A 14,730-nucleotide genomic window follows, 5' to 3' on the forward strand; every position below is an offset into this window, starting at 1 on the left:
CGTGCACTGTCCACTACAGGGCTCCAAAATAGATCTTCAGACAACTCGACAGTCAGAGGCACTTACAAAAGGCCTTTATGAATGAGCAGATGTATTAAACCTGCACTTAAATTTGGATGTGGACCTTCCACTGGTATAGGCCTGAGCAGAGACCTGTTAAGCCAGGCTGTCTTTTCTGTAGAGTGCAAGGTGCTGTGCTACAAGATCAGTTCCATATAAAAATTGAATCTAACAAGATCTAATAACTGTTTGTTCCTTTCATACCACACAATCAAATTGCTACAAAAACTGTCAGTTTTTAAAATATTTTATGTTAAAAATACAGCAAAAATATTTCTTATTCAAAGACGAAAAAATATACTGCATGACGACACCAGTCCAGGTATGTTCGAAAGTGTCTCTGGCTCCACAACTGTTCACTGGAGTGAGTCGGATGGTTCAGAATTTGGCAACTAACCAGTTCCTTTTCAACTTCAGTCATTTATCAAAGCCAAGATCATACTGTGGCAAGACAAAAGAGGAAATCAGTGTATTACTGAAGCATATGCAAATCTCTGAGCACCTCATGGTTGGATGCATCTCATTTGCTTAAGCAGAACAGAGATCACATCTTCACCTTTATTATGAAGGCAAGATTTGCAGAGATTGTAAATCCCAGCATGCAATGATCCATCTTGAAATAAGCAGGTGGCTATGTCACAGAACTCATCGAGTTGTAGCTTGGCCAACCCTATGGTAAGGTTTGCATGAGACATGTCTATTAAAACAAATTTAGTCCCCAAGTAGCTCCCTTACTGGATAGATATTAACTATCACTTTTTTTATTCTCCGTGTTAAATCCACTTAACACCCTGCATGCTGCTTCCAAAAGATTTTACACTAAGATACTTTGCCCAGATTTCCAAGATATGTAAGGGTTAAAAAATATACATTTACATATGTACATGGAACAAAGCTTAAAAAAAAAAAGACATGCCCTGTAGTTACTCACAATCCTTCTCACTGTGCACAGGACAGCATAATTTAAAAAGGATGCTCGAGGAGTTTAGGCCTCAAATTTATGTTTTGAAAAGTTTTATAGAAAATTTGAGATTAAATGAAATGTTTCAATGAGAGGAAAAATAGGCTTCATTATAACCAGATATGAGAGAGAAACTGTTATTAGACAGATATGAAACTACCCAGTGCAGTTGCAGCCAAGATAAAGTGATAAGCCCAGAGTAGACATGCTAGATATGACTAAAATTAAGTCAGATTTTTAAATTTTGTTTAAAAAAAAAAAATCTAAAGTTCTATCAATAACAGGTAAGTGAAACACCGTCCCATTGGCCCCCATTCTGCCATTTACTTTCCTTTAAATTTGAACTACAAATCAAATTAATTTGTACCCTTTGCTGCTCACTTATGATGGATTAAGTCAGCTACAGAGTTTGTGCGCATTTGTTTTCAAAAGAGCTTTCCCACCCCCTACATTAGAAGTAGGGAGTCTTGAATCCCTTCTTCCCTGCATAATCTAGAATGTGACATCACAGTTAGAAGCTGGTGCATGAAGGACCGATTCCCTCAAACTAAATCATCCTAGTTTAGAAGTTAGTCAGGCCCACTCAAATTTCTGAACAAGGAAACAAATCAAACTGATTAAGATAAATATTTTGAGAGTGCATGTTCAACCTGGAACTGACTGCCACAAGGTATTACTTGGGCAAAGAGCTTAAATAGGCTGCAGAAGGAGGATAGATATGCAGTTACAGCGGCAGAATAAAGAGGATATGAAATAGGGGTATGACAATTCCTTTGTTCCTATGCTGCACAAAATTTAAGACTAACCTGTAAAGGTACATGAAGAAACAAAGCAGGTGAAAGCCTAGCTTAATCATGGCTTCCTTCATGTGCGATTTCAATTGTCCCCGATTATGGATCTCTGTGGGGTCAAACACCCCCATGTTCCCACTTGGCACCATAATGAACCTGAAAGGTTTAAAAACAAAATAATTTTAGTCTCAGTATTTAAACAAGTCTTAGTGAAACATCTGAAGAAGGAAAACAAAGACTGCTCCCCATTTTAAGAGTCATTTTCTAATTCGGTACAAAGCAGCTGTTCTCATAAATTTCAGGATATTGGATATCACCTAATCTTTGCATCCACAAATGAGTTGGACAATAGGTGGCCATGGGAAAGCTATAAATATACCTACATTCACATATTAAAGTTTCAGTGGTAATAACTGATTCCATACGAGTTCTCTTACTGCTTGTGTTACCAAGATTTATGGAGAAAGTGCCCAACGAAAGTGAGGAGGTGTGTTAATGTGAAGAGGCTTAAACCTAAACACACTAGTGATTTTGCTAGGATTCTGGGCAGAATTAGCATCTTCCACTGCCAGATACAACTAGTCAGAGGAAATGTGTTCTCCTGGTTAAGGCACTATTAATGGGCTGTACAAAATCTGGGTTCTAGTCCCACATCTGTCACAAACATCCTGTGTGACCATGGGCAATACACAGTCTCTCCATACTTCAGTTCCCCATCTGTAAAATGAGGATGATACATCCCTTCTTCTCAGAGGTGTGTGATGAACATGTTTACTAATATATGGAGGGCTCTGATTCTGTAGTGCCATAGAAATGAAGAAAACACCTTTTGTAACAGACCAAATCAGAGAGCAGGCAGGAATGAGAAGAAGTGCTGTTGACCTCATTTTTATTATGAGATGAGAAATTCTAAGTTTTGTATTCCTTTGTTACATAACCTAAAACTCAGATAATCATAATTTAATCCATTCTCTCTGAGGAAAAGGGTAGCAGTATTCCAGAGGTGAAGCAAGTGAGAACAATGCTGGAGCAAGGACCGTTACACTCCTACTTGATTCTGACAAGGTGCCATTTGATATTTTGGACCAAATTTTCCCCTTGGATGTTTTTCGGTGCAAGTGAGTAATAAGCATTTGAGGCCAGAATTTGGTGCTTTGCTGTATATAATGATAAAGTCCCACCTATGCAAAGTGCAACATGTAATGGATGACATCTGACCAGCTATGCCAGAATGTTCAAAGACAAAGTCACCTATATTTGTCCAAAATGGTTGAAGGGGAATATACTAAACAAAGCACTGATTTTATTTTATATTTCTGCAATTCTCCTGCAGCAGCTGGGTTCATGCTACCACTCAGAACTTGAGACAGAAGTCCTGGCCTCCCACTTCCTAGGCAGGCAGAATCTGAAGCATCTGTGTGTTTGCTGGAGCAGCTATTCCATTTGTTTAAAAGTGATAAAGCCATTAAAAAGGTTATTCAGTGTCTAGTAAAAACTAGAAATTCCCCAAGGTTGATTTAAACAGCTAGGCTGGGGAACAGGAAAGTCAGTTGATAAGAAATAGAGAAATTCAAATATTTTTAGTTTGGGGTCTGAGACAGACATTGGGTGGCCCCAGGATAAAGAACAAACAAAATCAGAGACTCAGCATAGTTACCAAAAAGCAAAAAAATTCAACCCTGAATAAAGCCACTAAAATAAATTTCAGCATCATATGAATATCAAACAAGTATTTTCACCTGACATTACATTTTACTTGACTGTGTTTCCATTACAAGACCAGTCTGAATATGTCCAAGACTGCAGCCCTTACCTCAAATGACCCAGATTAATATCCAGTTTGGATAGCCCCTCAGCCCTACCTTCCTAGAAGTAACAGAAAGACTAGTTGGGCATATCCTTATTAAACTCCTGCTCTGAGCCCTCTTTTCCTGATCTCAGAAGTGTAAATCCAAAACAACCTTTGGTTGCCTCTGCATACAAGAGAAACTTGGCTTCCCTACCATGGTACCGAGAAGCTTTCCCCCTTTACCTTACCAAACATAGGGGAAAAGATATTGCCAGCAAAGAGAGAGACTATTCATAGCACTAATAAGCCATGCAACTCCAGAGTAAATTCAACCAGAATACAGCCAGGACAAAAGAAAGAAATCCACTCCATATTATTTCTCTGATTCACTTCATCTGTGATCAAAGTGCCATAAGGCAGATTAGGACACAGAAAATGCAGGTCTCATTAGAAACAATTGGAAATGAAAGAATTTCATGTTTGAACGCAAGTTTATTCTTGTTTAAATTTTTTAAAAAATAAATGTTGGCTAATTGTTTCTTTATTTTTACAAGTAATCCCTAACATTAAAGTAAGTGAAAAGCTGGAGACGAAAGTTACTTTCCAGTTTACTTTGTGGTGCCTCAATTAAATAAAGCAAAGAACATGAACTTCGTGCTCGTATGAAACATATCCTGGTAGTGCCTCTTCCATGGGGAACATATTGCATCATTTTCTTAAACTGCTTAGCAGATGAATGCCACACTTCTTTACCTGCTTTGCCTTTGAGGTAAACGTGTGAACTGCTGCCCTCACTGGAGGGTTTGGGACACACAAAACAGGAAGAGATGCAATTTTAAATTAAAGCTGGTAGAATTTTGAGTTATTTATTGTTATTTGGAGTCAGTTTCTAAAAAAAAAAATTGCAGTAATTAGGTGACATATTAAGAGCACTAAATAAATAAATAAAATAAATAAATATAGCAAAGAAGTTGCCAATACTATTCCTAGAAATACATGTCAGTGCTTCACAACCTCCAGTCGTGACATGGAGCTGCCATCTTAGGGGCACAGGCTTGTATTAGATTTTCCTACAGGGCATAAAGCCTTGAGGCAAAGGAGGGCTGAGAGACTTCAGATCCTATTAGAATTCACTAGAAATGAAAGCATTTCAGTGCTGCGTTAAAGTAAGTTTCTTAATTCTTGTTTAAGTTTTAAAGGGTTGCCTACTAAAAACAAAAATCACAATTTTTTTAAACCTATTGTTACAACCAACATCTAAGATGCCTATAACAGAATAAGTATTTTCACCATTTTTCAATTGCTTTACTTTACCTCTGAAAGACCTTTGCATATAGACATGCTCCGAGTTTCCTAGCTTGTTTGTGTGGGGTCTTTCACACAGCACCAGAGAAGAAAAACATGCTACTACCACCACGATTGGTAGGGTTACTTGGGCAGCTGTGGCGCTTACTACTACTTATATTTCACTTTTTTTGAAAGTGGTTAGATTTCAAGTTAACTGTGTCCCTTTAAGTTGAAAAACTGGGTACTGAAAGCAGAGTGTTAATACAGAAGCCCAAAATGGTGCGTCATTTGAGACTGCTGTAAAAAGTATCACTGCTATCCTGCAAAAAGTAGAGGAACTGAAAGTTAAGTGACCAGATATCTTACATATCCCAGACCCTGAACAAGGAGATCAGGTAGGATTTCTAAATAGCTGACCACCTGGAATCTTGGGAATCTCCCCCCTTTGTTGCCTCAAGCAACTCTGTTCCTGTAAAGCTGTCTCACATTCAGCCTCATTAAGCAGTATAGGCCTGCATCTGACCCCACTGGGGCACACTGGAATAACCCTATTCATGTCAGATCATCTCTGACTCTATGAAACTTTCACTGAAATTAATGGGACTACTTGTGGAGTGAGATGCTACTCAATATAAATATCAGAATTTGGCTCACTGAACTCCGTGACAAACTTCCATGCTATTTGTGTGGTAATCCTAACATACAGGATTTCAAGGGGAATTAAAAAAACAAAAACACAACATGACCCTAACTTTGTCCACACGAACATTCACCCTGGCGACCAGCCTCTTAACAGAGCACAGTTTTGCTAAGATCATAAGGAAGCTAAGAAGACTTCTTCAGTTGTTTGTTTTGTACTCTACACAGCTCTGGGTGAAACGGATAGTCTGGCACCACTCAAAACTCCTGCAGGTGCAGTAATTTTGTTGTAGGTCAGAACTTGGTTTCTGAAATGTCATTAGCTCAGAAAGAAGATTCTGAGTAATCTTTCTGACGATAGCAGTTTAGAGTTCATGCTCATAAATGGATTATGATTTAATATTTAATCCTAGTTTCACAAATGGAAACTCCCACAACTCTTCCTAAATGTATTCTGACAGACCCATGCATTTTTTGTTGTTCATCTCAATACAATATTTCCTGTACAGACAGATAGTGGTGGGGACCATATCTGGATTCTATCCCTACCCATACCACACACTTTCCGTGTGACATCAGCCAAGTCATTTATTTCTCTGCACCTCCATTTGCTAACCTGTAAAATGGTTCAGTTACATACTGACAGCGTTGTTGGGTATATTTATTAGTGTTTGTAAAGGATGCCAAGATTCTCAGACGGAAGGTGATATTAAAAACGCAGTTTGTAATTCTGACCTGCAGGGGAAGGAGAAGTGCAGAACTGAATTGTTACATTAAATTTGTCATACCAGCAGTAAATTAAAATTGAAAAAAATAAACCTGGATATTTGTGTTCAGAAGGTCTATTACTTCTGGGTGACTGACATCTAATATTTAAACTTAATTGGACTATTCAAAATGGCCTTTGAGAATTGTTTCTTTTATTAAAGATGGGGAGGGCAGGCATTGTGTTGCTCTCTCTAACCTGCACTTGCCAACAAGGAGCAACATTGACAGGCTACTTTAAATTTTCTTCCAGAGGCTGGGACACTACAATACCTTTGAGTTATTCAAAGGGGAATTAAGTAGGAGGGATTTTCAAAACCCCGAGGAACGCCCCTAGAAAGTCTTGCAAGAAAAAGTACAGCCTTGCTGCAGAAAGAGTCTAACCCAAATTAGTCAGTTACCAAGGTAAACAGTCTTTTTGAGCAATATCACTTAGTTTATGGAGCATCTTTCATGCATTTATACCACAAGACACTTCACAGCCAAACGCAGTCTACATAATAGATACAAGGGAGGTACTGTATACAAGTTAGAGACTCATGCTACTCAAATGCTATGGGCTGACTGGCACTTTTCTTTGAGCCAAGGGCAATAACAAATTTGTATGTCTTGTTTAAAAACAACTCAAGCATAATTATTCTGACTTATCTTTCATGACAGTATGGAATTGCTTCTCTGAGTTAAACATTATACAACTAAATGATAAGCATTTGGTCTTCTGGCCACATGCACTTCATCTTACAGGTAGCTTCTGGAGGAAGGTTAATGGTGGTTTGCAAGGATCTTGCTCATGTTCTTCATTAATATGGTGACATTAGCGTACACTTTCTCTGTGCAGCAACCGAACAAGTGAGAGAAACAGGTCCCTGTCCTAAGGAGTTCCCAGTTCAAAAATGCAGCAATACTAGTACACACCACACAAAATGGAGAGAGGGCTTTATGCTATAGGTGTGGGGTGTTTTTTTTTTTTTTTTAAACACACACACATTTAAGACAGGTAGATGGAGCTTGATACACAAAATGGCAGGCTGTTCAAGGCACAATGGACAGCACAGATGGCACAAAATCGAGAGTGGACAATGGAGGTGAAAGAAGCAATGAACAGGAAGTTTGGACAGAGGCAGAGAGAAGGGAAGAGTCATAGCCAAGTGTAGCACCTAGGGCCTCATCTATGCACAATCTTTGAATTGTTATAAACAATATTGGTGCAGAAATTAATAGTTAAAGCAATACAGCCTCCTTGCATGGACACTGATATACCCTAACGGTGCCAATATCAGTGTTGCTTATTCCTGTAAATTTTATACCAGTACAACAACATCCACGACAGAGGTTGTATCACTATACCCACATAGTTGCAGCAGTACAAGAACCGTCTTTACACCATCTCTTGGTGAGATTTTAAAGTGAGGGGTGAAACCTGAAAGAGGGGAATCTAACAAGCACATGGGCATGGGACACAGGACCAGAGCAATGAGAGGAAACATCTTGGCACCAGAGCTTTCAGTATTTCACTCCATTAACATGCTACTATTTTCAAAGGCTCAAGCCATTATATCCTTGAAAACCTGAGGCTGACTCACAGTAGCAAGGTACTTTGTCATTATAAATTTTACAACAAAACAACAGACTGAAGAATCTCAAATTCTCAAACTTTGTTGAATTTTCACCTAAAAGCGCTAGAGAGGCCAATTTTCTAAACTTTTGGGCTAAATGGGAAATTTTAAAAAGGTCAGATTTGTGAACAGTTTCAAAAGCGCCTACAGTGAATTAAACAACTCAAGGATATAAATGAAATATCCAGTCACGATGTACTGGGACAACATAGTTTATCTTCAAACTCGAGTCTGAAAGTAGTGAAATTTCAAGAGAACACGAAAATAAAATCCTGTGCACTTACCTATATATATTCCAGGTTGCTACCGGTAAATTAAGGAGGAAGATGAACCAGTGCAATGAAATAAGCATTAATACAGTGACAATAGTATGGCCAATCAATTCTGGGAGCACCCACTGCAAAAAAGGAAATATGACAGAAGTTTAAACATTTACATAGAGTGCGCCCCCTAAAGGAACCAACCCTTAGTGTAATTATGTCAAAACCTCTATGTGTACACATAGTGGATAAAAACTGATAAAAAAAATTAAAATCGGATTTCATTTTTAGAATTAAAGGGGGTTTTAAAATTAAATTTGCAATGATGACAAACTATGTAAAGGCTTAAATTTACTTTTTTTTTTTATTTAGCATATGGTTTTAATTGATTATATTAGGCAGTCAATGTTTGCTGCCAAAGTTTTAAAGAAAATCAAAGTACTGAACTGGTGGAAGTCCCTGGTTAAGCACCTGGAAGCAAAGTTTGTTGGAAGTGCTACACCAGCTTCTTCTGCAGGTGCAGAGAATGTTTTCTTCATTTCAGTTTACTCAACTAGTGACTACTTCATTCAAAGTTGAGAAACCACTTGGAAGTGAAAAAGCAGGAAAGCTTATTTTCCTCTTCCAATATATGAATAAAAAATAGGTGCAAGATGACATCTACTAGTTCTAAAATCTTGAGGCACATGGTGACCAGAAACAATCACTTCAATTCACTAACTACAGATAACATTTCCTTTGGTAAGTAAATCAGTTAGTTTAAGATGCAAAACGTGTTCTGATAAACTTTTTTCTTATGTTTCCAGCACATGTAAGATAAAGTTATTAGTTTTATTTAACTAAAATGCTGTTTTTGAGCATTTTTAGTTAATTCCAATTTCCATCCATATAAATCACACACACAAAATCTAGTGAATAAGAAATGCATCATTCCCCATTTTCTATTATGAAAAATAAAAATTAAGAATCTGATAATATACATATGTTAAGCTGTATAATTGTTTAAACATATGTATATAGACAATAGTGTAGCCTCCTGGTTAGCAAAAAGAAGTTCCAATTTAGGGTAAAAAGGATATACTTAGTTGGAAATCAACATGTTTGAGTGGTTACTAATCAATGAGAATCAACCTTACTTTAGGAAAGAAAAACTTACAAATGCAAAACATAATTAAAATCTTGATTTTAAATAATTGATTTCCTGCAGGCAGATTTAAATCATGATTAAAATATTTAACTTGAAGTAATTTAAATCAAAATCTACCCTGTTTGTCTAAAGAAAGAGTTCTGGAAACATTTCCCCACTGTATTAGAGATCTATGTATATACCGCCTTTTATCCAGATACCATGGTGATAAGCCAGAGAAAGAACCTACATAGCACTCAACTATATGAATCGCTTCAGCTCCACTGAAATGCATCACATTCTGGGGTGAAACACAATAGCTGTTTGCACACAGCTACACTACACAACAATTTAAGGCAGAAAAAGAAGAATATTAAATTCTAGATCAACTGCAAGGAGCGTGGGATTTAGGTAGGTAGAATGTAATGAAATCTGGACAGGACATGAGTCACAAACCCACTTTTTTGGGAAAAGTGCCACAGAAGGTTGAACAGTCAGGTTCTTCATTTTATCAGTTTCATTAGAAGTATTTACTCAGCAAAATGATTCCCTACACTTGAGGATTTGCTTATTTGTCCATACAAGTCAATTCACCAAAAGTGTAACCTTCACCTATTTAACTCTTGGGGGGGGGGGGGGGGGAGAAAGAGTAACTGAGTAGGAAAAGAGACACATTCAACTGATCTGAAATAGGTTTATCTAAATCGGTAACTGTGTTAGATTTTTTCCCATCATTTGATATTTGAAAAATGTTTTACTATGAAATAACTTTTTAAAGTTCTCAGATTCTCTACTCAGAGTCCAGTAAACAAACAAAAAACAAACCAAAAACCACACACATGAATGCACAAACAGTGACACATATTTAATATCAATCACTAGTTATCACTTTGGATAATGGACATCTGAACAAGTAAAATGTACACAATGTGAACAAAATGTAGCGTGTGTCCACAGAGGTGGGGACCATCTCAAAACCCAGAAAACTGACAAATCAATCCTTTTATTTATTTTTTTCCTTCATGCTGCCCTGGTTACAGTGCAATTAGCCCACTCCTTGGTGTTTGTTCAATTTGATACAGTCTCTGAAAAAATATCTTGATTTGCGGAGAACAACAGTACCCCCAGGGCTCAGAAAATAGGCAGCAAATCTATCAACAATGTAAAACCAACCAAAGCAAGAAAAGTGACCCACCTCAACAAGTGTAGATCAGTGTCTCAGACCTGAGCTACATGGAAAAATGGTACCAATGGCTTAGAACTTGATTTAGTTAAGTTGGAGCAACCCTCTTCAGTGGACACACTTGTGTGTAAAAGGGCCTTATACGGATTTATCTCAAGTTGGGAATCTTCATCAGGAGGATTTAATTTAAATCTTTTGTGATCTGTAAATGTTGATTTCACTTAACATACAGAAATGGGGGGGGGTGGAGGGGGAATCCATTGACAGCAATAAGTACATGCAGCCTTTACCACACCTAGCAACCACAGGGATTTGGTATCCTGGGTTTTGCTATATGACCAGGCAGAGGCCCCCTATAGTCACCAACCAGAAGAGCAGGAGGCCATCTCTAGGCAGGAGCCATTCAGCAGCAGGGTGGCCTCCCGTACAGTCAAGTACTCATCCACCTCACTGTGGTCCCTCCAAGGGGTCTCTGCTCCGTACAGCAAACGCAGCTTCCCCTGCCCTAGAACCCACAGGGATCTGGCATTCTGGGCTGCACACCTGTGCAGGGAGCCCCCTGCAGCTCTGCTGTCATCAGCCCCGTGGCTGTGTAGAGAGTATGCTGGAGCCTCACTGTGAAACTGAAAATTTAAAAATGATAAAAACTAATAAAGGCTAAAAATAATCAATATTATCTGTTGAAATTCAAAAATTCCTGAATTCTGCCAAACCTAATCTTATGCCACTCAAACCAAAATAAGTATGTCCACACAAGAGGAACATACCAATTTAACTACGTCAGTTTCTAAGCAGATTTAGTTAAAATGCTACAATTTCTCAGGTAGACAAGGCCTGAGAACTGCTCTGGTCAAAAAAGGCCAAGAATTATAGCCAGATTTCTGATAAAGTAACTAAAAAGCATTAGAAAGATCACAAAACCATGTCACAATTGGTCTGCCTCATCCCCAGGGATAGAGGCAGAGAATCTAGAGATTCTAAGCAAAGTGCTGCCTAAGCTGCACGTATACGGCCAATTTATTAGTCTGCCTCAAAAGCACCAGGGACAGGGGGAATGCCTCACAGTTCACACTGTTGGACATAGGAGAAAGGTTCATTCTAGGAGTTGAGGTGAGAGAAAGGCGTGGGAAAAGAAAAAGCAACACCCATCACCATTCTGAGATTCACAGCACCCCCTATTGTTTCCAATGGTAGGACACAGGATCTACTGAGTTTTATCAAATTAAATGCAACATAAGATTTCTTACTTTATTTAGTTTTGAACAGCAAGATCTTGCATTAATATAGTCACATTCCAAATCTGATAGTGTTATTATCTGAAGTCCAAGATAAGGAACATCTTTTGTCATACAGTAATTCAAAGCTATATTTTAACTCTCACAGTAATTAGGTACATCGTTACTATAGGACAGAGGAGTTAAGGCCTTAACTGGGACACTCTTTTCTGTTACAGCAAAACTGTCACAGTTACATTTGAGGTAAATTACATTTATTGTCCTATTTTATTCTCTTTACTGTATCACATGTGTGAGGAAAAGATGTGGAACACAGTGGATTCAGCACACAAGTGATCTCACAATGCTTTTTACTAATGACTGTCGGCCAAGTGCTTCAACACACTGAACACAAATTAGGGAACTCCAGAGCTTGCTTATTTCTCAACGCAGTTTCCATTCCTGGGCCTTGTCCTACGACACTTATTTATACAAATGGTCCCTCTGACATCAATTGAATTTAGCCCCTTACTAGCCCCGGCCCCCCCCTGCCCCATTGGACCCCTCCCGAAATCCCTGCCCCGGCCCTGCCTCTTCCCCGAGTGCGCCGCATTCCTCCTCTTCCCCCCTCCCTGCCAGTGCTTGCTGTGCGAAACAGCTGTTTTGCAGCACAAGCGCTGGGAGGGACAGGGGAGAAGCAGGATGCGGCAGCGCACTCAGGGGAAGAGGCGGAGGCGAGCTGGGGTGGGGAGCTACTGGTGGGTGCAGAACACCCACCAATTTTTCTCCGTGGGTGCTCCAGCCCCAAGCACTCACAGAGTTGGCACCTATGCTTATAACTGAAAACAAATACAGTATTTCTTAACTCACTGAGAATACTACCATCAGACAGGGGTATTGAGAGTTATAATTAGTTCACATTTATGAGTGCTTTGAGATCCCCAATGCAAAGTGCTAGAAAAATGCAAACTAATGTTTATTTTATAAATAGTGCCCAGATGCTCTGGTGATGGATACTTTGAAGTGTATAATCATGACATTACTCCACAAGAAAAACAAGAGGTGCTTTTAATATCAGAACTATTATTTAAAGATAATCTGTGAAGGAAGAAAAATGTGCACTTTTTTGTTCTTTTACATACAAAGTCACCTGAAAGGTTTAAAAACATTAGTTCTGCTATTTTTAAAAAAAATTAGCAGCAATGTCAGGTTTCTCTATGTTCGGCTGGAGAACAAGTGAGATGCTATCACAAGAAACTGATTCCAGAAGAGAGAAGGGATTTTTAGTCAGAAAAATTCTCATTGAAAAAAGATTTACCCCCACTTCTCCCCAAATGAGGTATGAAAGTTCATACTCAAGCTCTCCAGCAAAAACAAGACACTTGATATTCCTGATGTTTTTAAAGGCTTTCCGGTTTTGATTTACCTTAGAAACAAAACCCTTCAGGCCATCGTTTGTGTGTCATGATGAAACAAGAAGAGAGATTTTAATGAAGACCCAGTGCCCTTTGCATCCTAACAATGCCATAAAACGATAAACAAGATCGATTAGAGAAACCTTGTGTAAGGAGAATTACAAAGGTAGTTCAACCAGGAACTAGTGGCATACTAACACAAAGAACACATTTCCAACAGAATAAGACATCCACAGAATCCAGAGAACATTGGATTACAAAGGTTTCTCAAACTTTTAGAGGTTTTTGAGATTTAAAAAAACACTTTAGCGCACCTCTCCTCCCCCAAATCCAATTATCAGGATAACAAGAACTATATGGAAGCAGCACAGTGTGCTTTTCCTTATGTGGACTATGAGTGTAAGCAGCATATTGCAATTAATTGAAATTCTGTATTTAGAGGATTGGATACTGCATGCTTTCATTACTGAACCATGTTTTTGCACATTCTTCTGTGTTATAGAAATGTGTAACAGCTTATTCCTCTGCTGCCTTTTTGAGTCCTAGCAACATTCTCCAACTTCCTTTTTACCCGAGCAGTTTCAGAAGAAACTAATGGCTGACAAAAATTCACAAGTATTTTGAATGCTCATGTATCTAGGGAGATAATTCTGTGGAGAGCAGAGTTCAGTTCAACACCCAGGTAGGTGATTTGTACATTTAGTCATAGCAACAATCAGAATCTTCTGCACCTTCATGGATTATTGTTAGATAGCTATGCGAGATGTGCTGTATCATGATGAAATTGGAACAGAACCCAAATCTGTGTATGACAGAGGAACATCCATGTTTATTGTACAAATTATTTTTTAAAATCCTTAACTAATTGTTCTTCATCCTCCAATTAAAGTAGAGAGCCAACAGTGAGAGACAAATGTGCGATTTAAAAGATCCTATGTAAATTACTAGCAAATCATTCCCCAAAACACAGAGAAATTCACAAGGATGACTATCACATTATTCATCCAAACAACAGAATAACTAGATCAGAGAAACAACTTCGGCCCCAAATGAGATTTTGCAAAAACAGGATTTGACAAACCCCAACATCTACAGATGTTGCTTTCCTGACTGTTAAAACAACATTTCAATGAAATCAGGCCTTTAGGCTTAAACATGTCCCCGCAGAATTAGGAGCTACTCACCTTCCAACCCCCATCCCCCGGGTATCATGCCACCCCGGGAGTGTCCCAACCCGGGATACCCCAGCCCTCCTACTCCCCCCACCACCCCGGGGGAGGGGTAGCACCCCTTATCCCTCACCAAGCCCCCCCCTTCCTGGAGTTACCGCCCCGGTGCCGCCCCACGCCGCGAGCAGCCCCGGCTCTGCTCGACACGCCGCCCCCTCCCCGGCCCCTTCGCCCAGAGGATACGAAATACACGGAGAGGAAGATCAGAGCGCAGCAATCAATAAGCGAGAAGACGAATACGACGGACTCCATGCCGCTGCCGCCGCCCTGCCTCCGGGCCACCGTATACTGCCGTTTCCGGCTCCCTTCCTCCTACCCCGCCCACCGTCTCCAGCTATAGTGTCCGCCCCCTCGGGAGCTCACCCCGCGGCATGCTGGGAAGTGTAGTCTTCACT

General features: G+C 39.3%; 1 protein-coding gene across 1 annotated transcript; it reads right to left on the minus strand.

The window, feature by feature from the left end:
• Positions 1–291: 291 nt before the first annotated feature.
• CNIH4 (cornichon family member 4) lies at positions 292–14,651 on the minus strand. The gene is made up of 5 exons (XM_048843306.2): positions 14,519–14,651; positions 11,725–11,793; positions 8,193–8,305; positions 1,828–1,968; positions 292–501 (listed from the first exon to the last, which is right to left on the minus strand). The coding sequence occupies exons 1-5, from the start codon at positions 14,585–14,587 to the stop codon at positions 474–476; spliced, it is 420 nt and encodes a 139-aa protein (XP_048699263.2). The 5' UTR covers positions 14,588–14,651; the 3' UTR covers positions 292–473.
• Between the last annotated feature and the right edge of the window lie 79 nt (positions 14,652–14,730).

Source organism: Caretta caretta, chromosome 3 (genome assembly GCF_965140235.1).
Source record: "Caretta caretta isolate rCarCar2 chromosome 3, rCarCar1.hap1, whole genome shotgun sequence".
Classification (NCBI taxonomy): domain Eukaryota; kingdom Metazoa; phylum Chordata; order Testudines; family Cheloniidae; genus Caretta; species Caretta caretta.